The sequence below is a fragment of the Opisthocomus hoazin genome, chromosome 2 (genome assembly GCF_030867145.1).
Source record: "Opisthocomus hoazin isolate bOpiHoa1 chromosome 2, bOpiHoa1.hap1, whole genome shotgun sequence".
NCBI lineage: Eukaryota > Metazoa > Chordata > Aves > Opisthocomiformes > Opisthocomidae > Opisthocomus > Opisthocomus hoazin.
The window spans coordinates 62,868,552-62,888,552 of record NC_134415.1 but is presented as its reverse complement, the minus strand read 5'-3'; the positions used below and the strand labels follow the sequence as shown (position 1 = coordinate 62,888,552).

General features: G+C 43.7%; 1 protein-coding gene across 1 annotated transcript; it reads right to left on the bottom strand.

The window, feature by feature from the left end:
* Nucleotides 1–10,043: 10,043 nt before the first annotated feature.
* On the bottom strand, nucleotides 10,044–19,999 carry ADAT2 (adenosine deaminase tRNA specific 2). Its single transcript, XM_075413906.1, has 6 exons — nucleotides 19,890–19,999; nucleotides 19,540–19,644; nucleotides 13,843–13,993; nucleotides 13,167–13,273; nucleotides 11,377–11,449; nucleotides 10,044–11,258 (listed from the first exon to the last, which is right to left on the bottom strand). The coding sequence occupies exons 1-6, from the start codon at nucleotides 19,941–19,943 to the stop codon at nucleotides 11,218–11,220; spliced, it is 531 nt and encodes a 176-aa protein (XP_075270021.1). The 5' UTR covers nucleotides 19,944–19,999; the 3' UTR covers nucleotides 10,044–11,217.
* Between the last annotated feature and the right edge of the window lie 2 nt (nucleotides 20,000–20,001).

Here is a 20,001-nt window from a genome sequence, read left to right as displayed (position 1 = left end):
AATATGGGTTTGTGAGAGTGCCACTTACCATCAGTCTGTAACACATTATTTAGAGATTATTTATGGGCTGTTGGTATCTTTCCAACTTTTTTTTTTTAAGTGTAAGAGGTCTGAAGGGGAAAACACAGTTTAGCATGGCATTGATTTTACATCAGCTGGTTTTGCATGAAATAATACTATGGTATAAAGAATTGCATTGTCATCTCTTGCTGTGAAGTTGCGTTATGTTCTGTAGCCTTGGCTCACTTATTAATCCCTTCAGCAGCGCACGCTTAATTATTCAGCAAATTACATGATGTGAAGAAATAATACCTACGATGTGATTTATATCTCTTCAGGCGCAGACGCCGAGAACTGGATCATCTGACTTTGCTTATTGTACTGCAGCACAGGAACAGCCACCAGGTCTGAAAGCTGTGGCGGGTTAGGACACACTGAGAATACACACCCTGAAAACAAAAGGTACGCCTGCGCTATCAGTCAGGGACAAGTCTGAGTTGCTCTTAAAACTAGACACATGTGTGATGTATTAACGTGCACATCCTCCGGTGGAGAGGACCTTTGAGGTTCTGAGCTCACGTGTACTGGGCAGATCACCACAGCCCAGCCTGGCTGCTGTACGCTCACTGTCGGGAGCAGGGGTGTGCAGCCAAATAAATACAGTCTGACTCCAGTGGGATATAGATATGTTAAGCTAGCAGGGCTTCCAGGGGAAGAGCGAAGGGGAGGGTGGGCAGGGAGGAGTGATTAATTTTTTTTATAGCTGGTGGGGTTTCCCACTATGAGTCTGCCTGGAGTAGCGAAGCCGCCTGCCAACACAAGCATCAGCTCACTGGTTTCTAGAAAGTGGTTAGAAGTGGTGGAGAGCAGAGTACACTGGAAATAGTTTTTAACAGCTAGCTCTCTCACAGCAGAAAGGTTGCATCCAGTTCAACCCCAAGCTTTGGCATGCCAGACTTTGAGGCTCCCCAAATACAACGTGTGTTAAAGATCAACTGCTGAAAAGATCAAGCCAAAAACCTGGAGTATGTAGACTGTGTGGCTCATTATGATTACATCTCTGTGTGTCTTGCTCTCTACCTTGAAAGACAAAGGTACAGATCTTCTGGTGTGACGTGACATGGAGGGTAGAACCAGTTCAGTCTGTCTGTTCTCCTTCCGCCTCCAGAAATGGCTGAAGAGCAGAAACCTGGTCTCCACCACGTTTCATGGGTGCATGGGTCATTTTTTTAACTAGTTGAAACTCACAGTATTTATTTTTCCTCCAACTCCACCGCACCCATTTCTCTTGCGTTTCCACAAAGTAATTAATTTAAAAGCAAACATGTTTTTTGCAAAAGGAAGTTAGAAGATAAATGTGTTGGAAATAGGACTGTGTTCTTTCCTTGTAAGCAAAACAGGCTCCCATGCATACCCTACACATTTCCTAGTATCAAGGCTTTAATGACGTTGCATATTAGCATTTTGCGTTTGTGGCACTTTGACTTGCCATATCTTTCATGTTTATTTGAATTTTTCCTTTCAGTGCCATTTTTTTTCCTATTCCGCTCTCTTTCTGATCTTTTTATTTTGTCAAGAAGATGATAAGCATGCTCTATAGGCCAAACTGAAATATCATTTGAATATTTCATAGATTGCATGAAACACTATCCCTGGAGGGTGCTACTTGACAAATGTTAAGGCAATGGTAGCCTAATTCCACCATGTTGCTAAGTAGTAGGGCTCTCACACCCACCATACCTCGCCTGTCTGCAAGAGGGCTCCTAAGTTCATTCACAAGTTCAAACCTCGGGTGTCACCTAAACAGCTTATGGCACCTACGTTGCGTGGCCACAGGCGATGTTCTGGAGATCTCCGAAGGGAGCAGCCCAGGCACACTCGCCACGTTAACATGTGTCCAAGGTGGTCTGGATGAGTCAGGTATGGGCAGGCTGTATTTCAGCATGCTAGCACATGCAGCAAGGCCTGCTCTTCATCTGCAGAGTGTGGATGGCCAAAAGTACTCACAAGATATGCAGTGGAGTTGAAAGATGATAGTATAGGAGGAAGGTTGGAGGGCTGGATCCCAGAAGTTACTATGCCCTTCACCTCATGATGCTTTTGGACATCAGAGGGCTTAAAAACCTTTCCAGGTTCCTTGCCTCATTTTGGGAGAGTCTCCAAATCTGACTGAGAATCCTTTATGATGATGATTTTGCTGATTAATCTGCTTAGGTCCTAAATGTTACTGTTCTAAATTATCAAGCTGCGTAGTTACGAATATGCAATGTAGTGAGGGTCTCTTGCTTAATGGGACTGAGGTGCATGGCTGCATTGTATTTAAATTTCTATGGGAAGCAACGGTGGAGAATCCTTTGCTTACAAAATGGTAGTAAAACAGAAACTAAGAGCCATGAGGAAGCATCTGGGAACTGCTGGCTGTACAGTTCAGGAAGGAAAGCACAGTCTGTGATGCGATTCCTGTGCCTGGTCATCTGCTGTACAAGCTATAAACCCTGTGGACCTTAAGGATTTCTCCTTTGAGTTCTAAAATCTTGTAACTAATCTGAGTCATTTGCACAGCTGAACAGACTCAAGGTCTCTTAAGTAAATTGGAAATACCTATAATTCTGCAGGAAATTAGGGAACAGTTAGGTAGTCCCATAGCAGAGGAAGAAATAAAAAGGAGTCGTAAAACCTGTGGTCTCTGGGAAAGCTCTTGGTGAAGATGACTTTCTAATAGAATTTTTTAAACTCTTTCAGTCTCACTTGGCTCCTGTCGTATGGAAAAAAAATTTATAAGGCCAAAGCAAAAGGGTTCCATTTCGGCATTAGTTGCCGTGTTGGGTTTTCTTAAATCTCTTTCCTAGGAAATAACTCACTGATGCACCATTTGCAATAATTCAATTACAGGCCAATTCTTTTGACTAATGTGACTCAGAAGACACAGGTTAAAATAGCATCTAGAAAATGTCTGAACAGTACCTTCTGGGTGAGAACTTAGCACAGATCTTGAGGTTCACATTAATCAGAAGGCTGCTACAGAGTCTATAGGCCTGTTATTATAATTTGCTATTTTTAAAATTCTGTGAAGTAATCAGAAAATCAACCAGCTCAACATCCCTAAAGAGAGCTGCTTCCCACCCACCAGCAGTGGCTGACTTCACTGTTGACATAAAAACCATGAAGATCTCAGTCTAGTATTCTGCCATGTAATTGTATCCTTAATTTTGGCCTTGTTGAAAGTCTGCTGGAAAACTGAGCTTGTGTGTCCTCATTAGAAGCAATTCATATGTAAATGATTTAAGATTTTTTTTTTTTCCACACTTAAAGAGAGAAAGCGTCCCTGTGACTCAAACATTCTGCAGACTTTCACTGCTCTTGTGGCTCTCGTGTGGCTGTGACTCCTGGCAAATCTGATGCAGAGCGAGAGGGCTGCTGGCCACACTCTCGGCTTCTCTTGCCTTAGCTGCTGGAGAAAGCGCCTGTCAAGAGACTTTACCGTTTGCCAGCCTTGGTTTGGCCATTGAAAGGATGTGAGGTGAAGCTGTGCTGTCTTCTACGTGCTTGTGCCTGGCGTACACCCATGGAAGGTGCTTCCCTCCCTGCAGTCAATAGTAGCCATCAAGTTACCAACTTCTCTGCATATTGGAAGGCTTATTTTTCGCTCTTTCATGTGCAAAAATAAGCTGAAGTGGCAGCTTAGCAGTAGTGGAGTGACATTCTAGCGTTAAAATAGAATGACTTAGAAAAGACGTTAACTAAACAAGTCAGATGAGTTCTCTGGACCTTTGTCAATAAAACTGATGAGGAAGCATATGAGGTAACAGCCAAGTGCTTGTCTGAGAGTGCAACTTTGATAAAGTTTGGGCACCTTTTTCTTCTGAGTATTTCTGGAGATGGAAATGGAAGTTATCACAAGTACGCTATTGAAAGTGTTGACAGCGATTTGAAGGTGTAAAGGAGCATCGCGTCTTTACCGTGACTTCTGTGCTTTGCAGTTGGATGAGCCGAGTCCCTGCATACTCCGAACTGTTCCTAAAATATAACGTCTGAGGTATTTGTCTCTAAGAAAGCTGAGTCTTTGTGGCTCAGGAGTAAATTTTAAACCGTTGCTGAAGGTGTTCAGAGCTTCCCTTTGGCACCTTCTTATTGTAGCTACATAAAAATGTAGACAAGTGGGACTAGGTAGCAGATGATGAAATTCAACTTGTTTAAAAACCGTTTGTCAAAACCCTCTGTTTTTCTCGTATAAAGAATTCTACATGGAAAGGTAACAGGGAAAAAAAAATAAAGGTAGAGTCCAAGGTAATCTGGGCGGCAGGTAATTGTTTATTGTTCATGAATTGTCCAGTTCATTGCAAAAAAAAAAAAAAAAATCCTATAGCTGCTAGAAATCTGACCTTGTGCCCAGAAAATGTGTAAAAGCACAGCTGGCCCTGTCTGGGCTGGAAATCAGTTTTAAGACTAATGGCAAAGACTTTATTTCAAGAGAGTATTTAGGTTTAAAAAATGAATAGGGGCTGCATGTTCCAAATGTCACCTGTCAATTTAACAAATGGCAACTCCATGCGCATCTGAATGCCAGATTGCTGTTTCATTAGGCTCCTTGTGGGTTATTCTTTCTTGATAGCTGGCGTTCTTCTAGCTGGAGCAGCAGAAAGGCCGGAGGGCAGAGGCTCCCCACCGCTGCTGCTCCCCAGCTGCGGCGGGGCAGCTCCCCGCTGCTTTCGGGGGCAGCAGGAGGGGAAAAGAGGGTGCAAAATGAAAAAACGCTGGATGAGATCAATAGGGAGGCACGTTCCTTGGTACAGCCGGGTTGAGCTCGGCACGGGACCAGGCACAGAGACACCATCGAGTGAGATTTGTCGCTGCAGCCTCGGCAGGCAAGTGCTGGTGGCTGCTGGGTAGAGCTGCCCGACGATGGTCTGAGATCTGCAGTGGGCAGGCGGGTGGTCCCTAACGGGAGCGCTTTGCTGCAGGGTGTCGCGGGGGGTTGAAGACTCGCCCCACCTTGGCTGAGACCTGCAGGAAAGAACCGAGCAAACCTCCAGTACAACCCAGTGAAGCGAGCGAGCACTGAGGGAACAGCCACAGCACGGGGTTAAGGTAAGGATGGGAAAGGGACGAGCCTGAGCAGCTTCTCTTGTCCCAGCTCCAGCCCATCACAAGGCCGTTCCCCCACTGCCCACCGCAGCACTGCCAGAATGCCATAAATCCACGGGCTGAACCTCCTGGAGCTGCAGCTGCCCACACCAGAGCTTCCCTGTGGTGGAAATGCTACTGAAGTGCCCTGCGTTGTAAGTAACCGAGGTGTTGCTGCCACTGTGGCTGAGAGCTTCCAGCCCTCCCCATTGTCACTGGCAGCTCAAGCAACCTGATGGAGATCCCTGATGGGATAAAACACATTTAAATATCAAAAAGCGCACTAAACAGGTATAGTCTTGAATGATTCATTCGGGCTGGTGCTGCACAGCATGGAAAGAAGTTGCAGAGGGTAAGAAGATTAATTTCTTTAAAAAAAAAATCAAGTGTTTGCTGTCTCTGGGGTCAGGTGTAGCAGCACCAGCTGCCACTATGCGAGCGGAGGCTTTCCGTGCCGGGGAGCTCCGAGTGCACGAGCGAGGCCAGGGCACAGGCGGGCAACCAGGTGGTTTTGTCCTCGGGCTAAACTGGCTTCAGTTGCTTGTACCGCGGCACTCGGGGGAGTTCGTGCCGTGATTTGTGACCCACGGGCAACGCGAACCACTCTCCCTCTGTGTGGCAGCACCCCAGCTAGGAAGCTGCTTCTCCCCGGGAGGGTCTCCCTGCTCGGGGGCGACGGGCTCAGTAAATGAGCGGCTGCGTTCGGCACCTCGCTGGGAGGCTGCTGCCAAGGGGAAACTGAGCTGGGCCCGCACCAAGTGCTGGTGCACACCCCGACACGTCTGCGCAGCGGCCACAGCGGGTCTGCTGGGGAGTCGGGAGCAGAGTCCTGCCTCTTACGACCTCTATTCCCGCTCAAATTTGTCAAGATTTTTCTTTTTCCCCCCCAAGAAAAGCAAGGTTTGCAGGGAGATGGTATATACAAACATGTACTTACTTATTTTTGTTTTGCTTCCATTCGGTGTGTGGAAAAAGCTGGTAAGCTTTTGAATTTGGTGTCCCTACGTCTGGTTGCTGAAAAGCTTGCCTGTTTTTCTGACTGTATCATTTGGCTTAATAAAAGATATTGCCTCTCCCTACAAATCTTGTTTCTCTTGCACAGCATGGCTGCACAGGTAATGGCAGTTGTTTATATCCTCACTAATTAATGCGACTGTAGTGGCTACCTCTCAGACTTCAAAAGAGAAAGTAGGAATAACGGCATGGGGAGCATCAGAGTTTTTATTACACTGCCTCCTTGCATGTAGAGAGAGCTCTGAAGGTTAGAGCAGTGCCATGACCAACCTTTCCCTGTACGTAAATGTGAAATTCCGACACCACAAAAATCAGTGGCCAGGCAACTTCCCCTCCGAGAGCACCACAAACTGAGTCACTTCTTCATTTCAGAAGCTGTCCCTGCTTCACCCAGCGACGCGGCGGCTCCCACAAGAGCCACGGTAGCTGAGGCTGGCATCTGCGACCGCAGCTGAGGTCAGCGCATGGCTCTTCAGCCAGAAAGCAGCAACAAGCCCAAGCCACTGCCCCTGGGAAGGGCAGAGTTAATTACACCACACTCAACGTTCAGGTCTACAGAGCCCTTCATTTTATTTTATCCCTCCACTTTTTTTTTTTTTTTTTTTAATCACTTACATTTTTGTAAAAGACAAAAGGAAGGCACCATGTGAAAACATCACTATGGAAACATCACGGGCTCACTTGTACTTGCCTGCCAAGTGAGTACCTAACTGAAGTTTTGCATCCTATTGGATCACTGCTGGCCATCTGCTCTCCTTCAACTTCTCTGAATTCCTTATTTCCCTGAAAAGTTCATTTTTAGAAAGGAGGGAGGAGGAGGCAAGGGGAGAATCCAGCATTCTTGGATAGCCTGCAATTGCAGGGCTATCGTGAAAAAGGAAGATAAACTCACTTTGGGGCAGGCCCTTAAAAAGACAAAGATCCATATTTTGCAAAGTAGTTTCATAGAAAATACCCCATTTCTAGATGCACTTTAATGATAAGAGGATATATTGGCAGCCACAAGGCAAAACAAACAAACAGCTGCTTCTAGTACTCTTGCACTAATTGTCTTCCTCTCCCCTTCTCTCATTTAGTGTCAAACCTATTTTTCTTCTAGAATGTAACAGTTACTGCCTACACTGGAGCCGCTGGCTGCAGGCTCCCCAGCCTTGCTCCAAATAAAACACAGAAATAGATTTCCTGCCAAGCACGGGGGAAGTTTGAAGACTTCGGTTTTAAAAATATAATCTTTTTATCAGTGCCTTAAGCCTGCCAAAGGTAATTACGGGCCACAGCGCATTTACATTAATGCATAGGACATACAGACATTTCAAAAGCTTAATGGAGAAACTCAGTAAATGTACGTATCGAAAAATAAATTAATTAAATTAAACTGTCATGTAAAGATATCACTTAATTTTGCAGAGCGGAAGGTGCTTTTAATGGGAATGGAATGGATCAGTGAGCATTTCAAAACCCAAAGCTATAATTTAAATTCAGGCTCTCCTCTAGTGTGCAAGTCACAAGACATATTTATTATAGCCTTGGATTGTCAATTGTAATCGGTTTAGCAGAGACAAAGCCGTGTTGTTTTGCTTCCTTGCCCTCCTAGCTGGTTCAATATATTTTGATGTCAGACTATTGACAAGCAAACCAGAGGCTGAACTATAAAATGATCTCTGCTTGTGATGAACTGGCAAAAATGCAGTCCAAGGTAAATGTAACACTGAATCCTGTGTATTTATTTATCAAGCAGCTAGGGAAAAATGGTGATGCGAGGCAATTAAACTTCTTTAAATAAACCAGTTGAATATATTTACTGCTGCTTTTGAGGCCTGCGGTGTGGCAACACAGACACAAGTAGATAAAAACAAGTAAAAGCACCATGAAAATGAATAGCATCATGGATAAGCTGCTGCTCCGAGATTTCCAGGTGGCAGTAACAATTAAAGCTGTTGCTCCTGACACTCAGGGCGAGAGCCACAGCCTGAGACCCAGGTCCCCAGCAAGCAGCCACCAACACTTCTTCCAGCCTGCGTAGCCCACCAGTTCTTGCTTCCTGGGGTGCCTCTGGCATGGTTTGCTGCGGGATTTTATTCGGTGGCAATGCTTCCACACCAAGCCTATGCTCACACAGCCACGAGCAACTGTCTCCTTGCTGAGTAACCATTCCAAGAAGGGTTCAGTTCTTCATCCGACATTCTTTCTGTGTTCTCCAATTCTCTTGGTAAGTACATTTTCTGGAGTGCTGAAACTGGTCAACTCATCGGGTTGTAGCTGCTGTGGCTGCTTCCTGCCTTCATCCAGGCCCTGTGCTGCACTGAGCCATGGAGATGTTGCTTTGAGCCTGAACCTGGAGCCTCCTGCCAGCATCTCCGTCATTTCTTGGGGAGCACCCAGGTGTGCGAATGCGACTCTAAACAGCACTGGCAGGCTCAGAGCACGTGGCTGGGAAGAGCCACAGCACGTCAGACAGGGACAGCCACCGGTGGAGGGAGGCCAGCCAAGGCCAGGAGGCCAGCGGAGGGAGGCCAGGAGGGTGGCCCAACCAGCCCCTGCGGGCTCCCATCGCAGAGAAGGAGGACAGCCCCAGCCCGGCCGGTGGCAGGGAGGAGGGGACAGCCACGCACCGGCCAGCTGTCGAAACATCGTGCCATGGCTCTGATGAGCCGGTTGCCTTCAAACAGGAGTTAACTTCTGTCTTTTGTAAAAATGCCTATCTGCATTTGTTCTTACATATGTCATAAGATTTTAAGGGGAATGGGCTACATTTTTGCTTTCAGTGTAATCTTTCAGCAGTTTATTCCCCAAGCTAATTATTATCCTTAAAAAAAAAAAACCCACACATCCAAATGTGCCTCAACTCTAGACTGTTTTTTTTTTCACTCACACATTATCCTCTACAGTAGACAGAAGCATCTTTTATCACCTTTCTGCAATCCAACAGTCTTTAGTTTGCCATGCTATTCCTATTTTATGCCCTTTTTCTAAGATGCACATTATTACCCTTGATTACTCCTAACAGAAGTTTTTATTTTTGTCACCCTCTTCAGTTTCCTTTGGCTTTGAGCAGGACTTAAACTGTTCTCAAAATGACAGGTTACCACTGACTGCTGTCACAAAATATTTCTGTTCCATTTTTAAGGACTGCAGGATTGGACATAGCTTTTAAAGGATGTCTTGTCTTACTACCAGTAATCTTTCTACTTATTTACATGGCTCCTACTGTCACACTATGCTAACGCTAACAACACTGTCGTTGGAAAGAAGACAGTGGGGAAGGAAAGCCTTCTCAGACACTCTGCAGAAGAACAGCGGCCGAGAGATTTAGATCCTGGTCCAAACCAGTATGTAGGCTCCAATTCCTACTGTCACTGATCTCAGTGACAAGCCTGAAGTCTAACATCTTCCTTGAATTTGGACTTCAGTGACTTCTTGCAGGTATAGGAAAATTATGGTCCAGCTGAGAACTGAATCTACATCTCGGTATAGATAAATAGCTATCTTGTATCACCAGCCAAACACCATAACCACAGGTGTGACTGTTCTTTCCAATAAAGCCATCGCAGTCATTAAAAATGGTCTTTTCCAGCTTGGCTGTCTGGTTCATGAGCCCTCACAGCTCCGAATACAATGAAACCTACACACAGAATCACAGCTTCTTTGCTTATGGAAAGAAAAAGACTCAGAGTGCTGTAATAGTCAGGAGAATAGGACAGGTCACAGGTGTCAGGTAAAGGGCTTAAGTTAAAGGAATACTATTTCTAAACTCTGAAAATAGGTATTATGGTAGTAAAAATGCTTCTTTCCCATGTCCCCTTGTAAACAATAAGTAAATACAGAAAATAGCCATTCTAAGCTATCAGGAGCAACGGTGACAAAGTAATGTTTTAATGCTCTTTTAAAAAACACTTTTGAAAGTATTTATTTGAAATATCTAAAAGGTTTATTTGTATTCAGTTTTTATAATAATACATTTTTAACCACTTTTACATCAAAAAAGAAGGCATTTCTCAAATTTTTTAATATCAGCCAAATAAACTACAAACAGTTGCATGCTTAAGATAACTATTCAGTAAGGGGTATAAAATCAAGACTGAACTGTACTTCTATTCTCAATTCATTACTAGAAGTGTAAGGCCCTCTTCTGGATTATAAATTACTGCATGGGCAAGCGAAGTGCATAGAAACAACAAAGCCAACCAGTGGTACAAGAAGATAAACATTTCAAAGATACTTTCTTTGTACTGTTACCAATTTCATTTCCTGGTTTTCACACGTATCTGTCCATCTCAGTTACTGTAATTTAATAGCAGAGAACAACTTCAACTTCTTAGCGGATTCTTAATGATAAAGCATTTCTTATGCTAGTATTCACAAGAGGAGTGGACGGTCTAAAGAGAGTTGTGGAGAGTTTCTCCACAACTTTGCATGAAGATGCTGTGCAGCCAAGTGACGCTTGCTTATGCTTATTAGCAACAGCATACACAAACTGAGGCATGTGATTCTGCATATATACCTGTCTACCTATGCATGTGACTTTCAGAAGTTATGTTTGAAAATATGGCTTATGCTAGAGGGGGTGTAAAAAACAATGAAGAACCGTTACAATGGTCTTGCCTCAAATCTTCAAGGACTGTACGGTTCCTTGTATGCCTTTTGATTAAATGTACATACACGTACCGTGAAGGCTCCATAAAACCTTCGAAGGGATTTATGTGGATTTGCCTAAGCAAGCATTTATTATCGAAAAGCAAGACGCTTCTCCACAGACAAAATGAAAGAAAATATTCTAGAATGTGCTGTGCAGAATGGCATCATTTTAATGGATCCATCTGGCTGTACACAAGTGAACTTCAACTATAAATTTTCCTTTTTCTAAAAACAGCCACTTATTCTTCTGCTTGGTCATGTATGGTAACAAGAAATCACATACACAGAAATGCAGGAACAGGTAGCAAGTATCCTATTAGTAAAAACTCTGTACAGAACATTAGACATCATTTAATTGGATGGTACATTTTAAAAAAAGAAGGATGCTGAAGAAACCTTCACATATCATTTTTTGGTAAGTTTCTGTCTCCCATCAGCATAGGGCTAATTACGATGGTCCTTCTTCCGTACTTTTGATTTTGGTGCTGCCAAGAAGAAACAAAGGGGGAGAAAAAACACCAGAAGCAAATTACAGTAATACCAGTGCCCGCATTCTTTTAAATTAGGTTGGGATCAAAATGGATCCATTAATGTGAAACCTACCATTGGGATTTTCTTGTCTGTAGAAAGCTTTTAACAGTTCCACTGCTTCTTTGGCACGATAGCCAGAATCGCACTGTTCAAATTAAAATGATGTTCATGAGCACATCTGAGAATAACATGTTCTATGCTTCACCATAATGCCTTAAGTACAGAAGAATTGTAAACAACTGTACTGCCTATTCCACTAATTTAACATGCACCTTTAACTATTTGGGGGTCAGAAAATCTCACTTTCAGGTTGAATACCTCATACGTTTGAAAAATACTATGTCAAGGCTTAGGAGAGTAAATAATTTCCCTAATAACTTCAAGTTAGGCAAAACAAATTTGTTTAGTAACTTCTGTAAAATTTTTATGCAATCTGCAATTTCTTTCTCATTATTGTGTTTCCAACTTACTTCATCTACTCTTCAAGTACTTGGAAACGTAAGAGACATACACCTAGGTATTTGTAGATAAGATTCCTACCAGACAACATAAGCCTACACACCTATTCTTTATTCCCAACAGTCACCTCTCAGACCTTTTTGGTCCTTCCAAAATATTTCTCCAGCCCATGAACATTAATGACAAAGAGTTTGAACACGACTAACACTACATGAATCCCCACCCACAATAGAAAATAATGAATTACACCTATACAGCCCACTGCAGTTGCCTACAGAAACAAAGGAAGGATCTGTAGTAGCAAGAATCTTCTCCTTTCTTCTGAACATACAGAAAAATTAAATACTATGTGCCGATGTTAGCAAATGAACACTCTTCCAGTACAGACTATACAAATTAATTCAGATGCTAGTCTCACAAACACCCTCACAGAAAGATGCTTAGTGTGCTTACACTGGACTGCCAAACAGTATCATCTTGCTGACTAAAATTATTTCTGAGCCTTGAGCCTTTAATGCTTATTTACAATACTGAAATATTACTTATTTTTTACATTCATTAAATCATAAATGTTACATGTAGGAAAGAGCTCTAAGAACCCTAATCAGTATCCTTGTATAAGGCACGATCATCTACAACTGCGTATAATAAATATAATGCTATAAATCTATCCGTATGTATAGGTATATAGGTATACTAGTACAATGCTATAAAACTTCTAGATTTATGCATACTATACCTCCACTGAATGCTTGTCCAGCCTTTCTTAAATGACAAAGATGCCTCATTCTCCCCAGACACGCTGTTCCAGTCCTTCAGCATCCTTACTGTTCAGAAAGTTTCCTGGTATCTAAACTAAATCTCCTCTGCTACCTTCGCAGTCTGTATTTATTTTGGGATCTGAACTATATCGACTAGGCCTAATCTAACGCATTTTACCTCATACATGGATAGAGTGGGAGCAAAAATGTAACCATTTCCAGTGGCTTGGCTAAAAACCAGTAACTTAGTCGACTGCTGTTACTTGATCTTTATTGATTATGTGTTTGTACATTCCGCAGTTTAATTTTTCCCTCATCTCTTCCTGCAGCATACACTTACTGTTCAAAGTATTACACATCTTTTAGATATATTTATTCCTTACCTTGTTCCACAAGTATAATTCTTTCCTTTCCACCCTGATGCATCCTTTTAAATATTTTAAAACTGTCATCAGATTTTCATTAATTTAAGGACTTATTTTTTTTACATTATTTATTTTCTTGTAAAGTCTATTTTACTTGACTTCTGATCATCTTTCATCTGAGTTCTCTTAAACTGATGTGTAACATTCTCAAAGTACGCTAATGAAGCCACGCACAGTACCCTAGCTGAAAAACAAAGGGAAACGTTTTATAGCTTACTTCAAATGGGTCTCCTGTGTCTACCATATCATCAGATGAGATGCTCAAAACTGAGCCGCAGCCTCCAAATCGCTCATTTCGACAGCCATATACAACCCGTGGAATTTATGCGAATGAGTTAAGGTATTAAGTTTAAGAGAAAAGCAAGCAGGAAGCAAAGCAGCCTGATTTAAGTAGTCATTAAATTTCACTAAAATGTGCTTGTACTTTTCAAACTAGTTTGCACTACAATTCCTCCCTCATAAAACCAGAACTCACTTCTGAGTAACGTAAGATGTATTGCTGAAGATGCACATCCAGCCTTCCTCAGAAAAGGGGAAGCATGAATCCCAAAGCAGCGGCATACAAAGCCATGGCTTACTGATTGTTACAACACTCAAAACAGAACGCTGAACTGAGATTAGCTCATTTTACATAACAACAGGTATCTCTAAAATGTATTTTTATATCCCTAAGAGAAATCGCTGTTTGTCGCAATTGCTCCATTTCTTTTTCATTCTCAAGTCTCTGGCTCTTCACCACGCTGTGAAGGCAGGTGGGTGCAGACTCTCCGAGTGTAAGATGGTACCCGCACTGGCTCTGCCCGACAGTGCCAAGCCCTCTGCTGTGGGCTCGCTGTCAGGAGAGCAACATTTTGACATGCGGTTTCCGAGCATGAGTAAGCACGAAAGGATACTCATCAAGCGCACGGCCGCTGCACACATGATGCAAGGCTCCACAGTGACGTACAGTACTGAGTGTGCAAACACTTCTGTGTAATCTCTGTTCTGTTGCTTGCACCAGTCAAGGACCTGATCGATTGCCACCATTTCTGCATGTCGAGTAGCCTAGGAGATAAAAAGAAACATTTTCTTAAAGTTAGCATTGATTCACAGCTTTAAGCTTCTCACTTGTACAGATACAAATGAAATAAAATGCAATGTCATAAAATTATTCCTTGAAGTCAAAGGCACAGTGGTCTGACATCTAATTTATTAATAATGCAATCATCTTCACTTCTGTTAAAGCTTTCTTGAGAAGTCTCTTTTTAGTACGCTTCTTTGCTCGTTCAAGTTGCAGAAGAAATTTCACGCCGCCCAAACCGCAGAAGAAATACTCAATCCAAGAAAGAACGTATTCAACCTCAACCTCACACGCAGCACACAAGATCCACATGCGCAAGCCTTTTTTTTCTTCTGCCTGTTCCTAGGCAGAGGAGTCTGCTCAGAAGTTCTCCTCTCTCTGTCATGCCAGCACACCAAGACAAGACACGAAAGCTCTGCTTGGGGCTTAAGGGACACACAAAGCCCAACAGAACAACTGCTCAAGCCCACTGTGCTGCCAAGAGCAAGAACGCAGGCCCCGTTAATTTCTCGGGAAACACTACGAAACTGCTCCTACCTGGTACCTATTCCCCCCTCTGACAATGTTACTGTGCCTGCACGGAATAAGCAAGCTGTGAATATGCAATAATTTCAGCACATTTCTGGAACTGCTTGGCCTACTGTGTAGACAGAATATTTTTGGTTTGCACCAGGTTTAACGCTGCCTGGGAACACACACATGCACGGTCAGTCCCTCAAGTAACAGGCAGGGATTGCAGCATATGCCTGATTACAGAAAGACAGAAGAATATTGATTTCTCTTTTTTTAATCCAAGACGACTGAATGAGGAGTACCTCGGAGGTCACAGCAACAGGCACGGCACAAAAGCCTGAACAGAAAAGGCGAAGTGTTGACTTTAATTGCAGAGAGACAAAAAAAAGCAGTGATGTCCCAACAGCACTCTGGAATGTCTGCAGCACTGCGTTTTGCCAATCAAATGTCACACCAAAAATATCACAAAGTACCGGTTACGGAAGGACTCTCCAGTTACAAAAGCCTGACGTTTATTTGAATTAAGGCTGTCAGTATCTTCCTTCTTTTTAATCTGTTCTGGAAAAAGGATGTTTTTGACACAGATATTAGACTGAGACTTAATCAATCCAAATTATCCTTGTACCTCTGCTACGTATGTCTTTATGGGACCTTAGATAACTTCCTCTCAATACTTGAACTTGGGTCAATACCCAGCACTGTGAAGATCTGTGGTGATAACTGTGAGTGCTCTACAACAGATGGCAAAAACTCATGTATAATGTTAGTGATAAGTCTAATACTGTTTAAAAATGTTTTAAAACTCCTACAGAGATCTATGTGGCCCACGCCTACATTAGCAAACAGTACAGTGCAAGAGGAGTGTATCTGGAGAGCAAAACAGTGCTGAGGACTCAGCACCTGTTCAGGGGAGTTCACACTGGTCTAGCTCCAGTTCAGTCCCGCGGACGGTACCCTCCCAGCAACAGCTGGAGCACATCAGGTGTGCTCCCTGAGTGCATCTTTTCAGTACAGCTTCATCTGAAAGGAAGACAGTCTGCTGTCTCCAAGACACAAACCAAAGCACCGTAAGCAGACACAAGCAAGAAGTTTACTCCATGAGTGCACCTGTCATCTGAACTAACATAATAATGAACCCACTTGGAATAAAAACATGGATTTGAATTCATATGCAGACATGACTCCTCCAGACCTACTAGTGAAATGTTGCCATGAAGGTTCCCTAGTCAGATAAATGAGATCACACCAGCTGAAGTCTCAGGGCACACGCTTCATGGAGACACAATGCCCTCCAGCAGAATGATGCCTCAGAACTACTACAGCTACCGTAACTCACAAGTGTAAGTTGTGGCTATTCTAACTTTGTGCCCCTCAGATCACAGGAGACAGGAATAACATACTGGCTTTTCAACTCCCGATACGAACTGAAAGCATACGAGCAATAAGCCTTCATCATCAGAAGAAAACATGCCTCTAACCTATGACTCTGCTTTATACTGGGTACACCAAGTAGCTTTTAGGCCTCTGCTGATCTTGGGAGTGCAAGTTAAGAAAAAATATGCAGCTGCTGTAAGTCATACCGGCTTCTGCGGTAATGCAAGACAGCTACAAAGAAGAGATTGCACTAATATAGACTATTACGAGACTCCAGTGCATCCACATCTTAAGTAATACATACTGGTTTGGTCATCTCGCCTCGTGAAGACATGGGAACACCAGGACAATTTCACCACAGGGTGAGAAAGGATTATTCAAGTTACAGAACAGTCTCTATACAGAGACTAACCAGACTATGGCTCTTAACTCACCAGACATTAGCTTTCCAAGTTAAGATGACTATGGTGGAGGTTTATAATAATCAAGAAAAATGCGGTAAAGCAAACAGTAAATTGTTATTTATTATTTCTCCTAACAAGTGGGCACCCAATGAAATTATCAGACAGCAGATTTAAAACAAACAAAAGGAAGTACTCTTTCACAAAGCACATAATTAAATTGTGGAACTCATTGCCACAGGATGCTATAGAAGCCAAAAACATAAATGAGTTCAAAAACGGTTTAGATAAATTCATGGAGGATATGTGCACAGACATCTATCAGAAACAACGATCCAGATACCGTCCTGGGCTCTGGGCGTCCCTAAGCTATTCACTTTCAGAAGTGGAAAGGCTATGCAAGGGGAAGGTTTACACTCCTCTCTTCTCGTTTCTCAAGCTCCTTCCTTAAGCATCTGCTAAAGGCCCCTCTTAAACACAAGACATGGGGGAAAAAATGACCTTCTAGGGCTGTCTTAAGATTTTATTTCATATTGAGCTATGACTAGATAGTCTTTTTTATTGACTTGCTGTGTGTAAAATAACATACCAAAAAGATGATTTTCATCTTGAGTCACTAACTAAATTCATAAGCTTCTATAAGTCCTTACTGTTTTTTAACTTGCCCAATCTTCTATGTTATTTTAAAGCCAAGAAAAGAAAAGCAGGTAAGAGTAGTGAGGGAAAAAAGAGAATTGTTGGAGAGTGGCAAATCGTGTTCCAAGGAGAAATTATTTGAAGGTGACGTCAGTGGGGAAAAAGCCTTAACAAAGCCTTAAAACAGTGCCCCAAACTGTGGCAAATGTTTTATAGACAAATAGAGATACCATCACTGCCCTGAAAAGCTTACCTTCTAAATCTTAGACAAGAATTAACAAGTGAGAGTGAAGGGGGCCAAAGCTCAAAGTTCTATATTATCTCGTGGCTTCATTAGTAATTTAAGAGTGCGAACAATACTTCGTTTTCAATTATCATGTGCTGTACTTGCAAGATGATCTGGGCAAAGACATATGCCACAGTGACCCAACAGAGGATAACAGAGAAGTCTGCATATATCAACAGATGACCTTAGACAGACAGCATTTTAGTGGGAAGCGAATGATGATGGCATCACACACAGAAATAAAGATGCCAAAAAAAAAAAAAAAAAAAAAAAAAGAGTTCTAGTAGCTGAGGAGGGTCACATATGTTATAAAGAAGAAAGTTTTCAGGTTGGTCTGAGACAAGACAGTGAACAAGCAAGTGTGGGAGCTGCCACAGGGACTGCTTGTGACTGTATCGCCAGGCTGTTGAAAATGAATGTCTTGCACTACGGCCCGATGAACAGAAATATTGACATGCCTACCTATTTTGAAATGCTGATGCCACAGCCATGCTCCTAAAAAGATAAAATAAAAACACACAGCCGTATTTCTTCCTTCTTCCTTCAGCAACTTTTTCCAGAGAATGTGACGATGATCAATAATTTTGGAAATCGCTTCCACACAGTAAGCGGCAGTATCTGCTGACATTAAATATGTTCTGCTACGGACATGCAGGGCAGAAACAAAGCATGCAGGAAAGCTGGAATGGATGTGTGTAAGAATTGTAAGAATGAACACGAAAGCAGGCATATCCTCTGAGTGGAGATTAAACACCTGCCTTGGGGAAAACAGGGAAAAACAAAAGCCAAAAGGGAATATGACTTTAAACACTTTCAAGCTACGTAAAATAAAGGATGATGCTGGCACAAGAACAGAGAGATACAAACAGACTGTAAAAATTTTAAAACTGGAAATCAGATCTTTTCTAGCCACCTGAGGAGTGATGTTCTGGAGAAGTCCTCCAATGTGAGGTGGGATGAGAAATTAGATTCAAAATGGACCTTGACAAATTTATGATGTCTGCTGGAACTGCCTCAATGGTTCAACAGGGTTTCTTTTTTCCCCAGGACTGTTCTTTAATAATGCCAGAAATCGTTACAAGAAAGCTGAAAAGAATTTCCTGCATTCACGTTTCCCAGCAAGTGCCTCTTCCAAGCTCACATTTTCTTTTAGGCTGCACAGAGCAATTAAGTATCTGATACAAAATTTAGAATCACTGAGTACCCAGCATTTCCAATCACTATAATATAAGCATTTATGAAAATTAAGCCACAAAAGAATTGAAACTTGAGCTAAACAGAAATAAAAAAAAGGACTGGCTTTCAAATATATTAACAGTTCACTGGTTCCAAAACGCAGACCAGTTTTTGAAATCCAGCTGCTCGGATTTAAGTGCATACCTTCAGGCAACTCTGATGTTAATAGAAAAAAAAGTCCAAAAGCTTCCCGAATATTTTTCAGTTGATTCTGATTTTGCTACCAATCTTGTCAGTTATGTTCTGCCTGTGTGATTTTTACACTAATTAATTTATAGAGCATTAATAACTCTGGCACGATTTTCCCAAGAAGCGCTCACTGTTGCACAGTGTTTTTATGCTGACTGAACTTGAGATACCTCGCTTCTCTGCCATTTGACTTCCTTGAGTTGTATAGGAATTATTTTAATACATTACGGATTGTCCTGTAGCACAAGTTAGTGTCACGATTCATTTTTACCGTTACACTCTTTGAGCTTAAAAGACCCATTTTCACTTTTCGTTGTATTTTCAGATTTGAGACACCTAACACAAGTCACAGCCAGGTCCCGCGGTCAGATCCATGTACACGCAGCTTCCGGTTGCACAAAATCCCTGTGGGCTTCAACGGGCCTCTCGGCACGTGGAAGATCTAATTCGATGGCTAAAACTGCAAGCGTCGCACCTAGAATCTACAGGCGGTATTTTTTTGGAAGGAACAACTCCGTCAAAGGAACAGTTTTTCTAAGCTAAGCGCAGGGTTTTGCTCGCCGACACGTTCCGTAACTCCATGCCACTCCCCAGCGCCTCGCCTCCCCCCTTACCAAGAGAGATTATTATTTATTCCCTCAATTGCACGGCAGCTCTCCCAGGAAAGCAGCAGAGCCGCATTTCAGACGCGCATTTGGCTGCTTCGCGCCGTGATGCGTTCCTGGCGCGCCCACCGCCCCTTCCTTGTCCGCAGCCCCGGGGACTCCCGGGCCGGGACACACCGGGGCTCCCGCCTCGGCCGGCGGCCTCTCCCGCCCCGCCGGGACCCGCAGCCCCCGCGGGAGGGCCGGGGGCTGCCACAGCCCGGCCGGCACCACCCCCCCTCCCAACTCACGTTCTTCGTCTCGTTGACTTCGTTCCTGCCCTTCCCGACGACCTCGCCGTTGTACACCAGCAGGCAGCCGACGGGAACCTCCCCCTTCTCCAGCGCCTCTTTAGCCTGCGGGACAGACCGACACACGGACGGGCAGACAGGCGCGGGGAGCACGGCGACGCGACGCGCGGGCGGCACCAGCCAGGCTTTACCGCAGCTCCCTTCGCCCCCGGCCTCGGCGCCGCCGTGAGGGAGGCCCCGGCCCGCTCGCCCGCCTCGCGGCTCCCCGCAAGCCTCCCCCAAGCCTTCCCCCGGCGGCCCGCGCCCCTCACGGCCGGCGGGGGCGCCCCCGCCCCCCCGCCCGTACTGACCATGTCGAGGGCCTGGTCCATCCAGGCCAGCACCGCCTCCTCGTTCCCCGCCATGGCGAGCACCGGCAGAGCGCGGGCGGCGCTTCCGGGCGGCGGGGCCGCTGCCACCGCC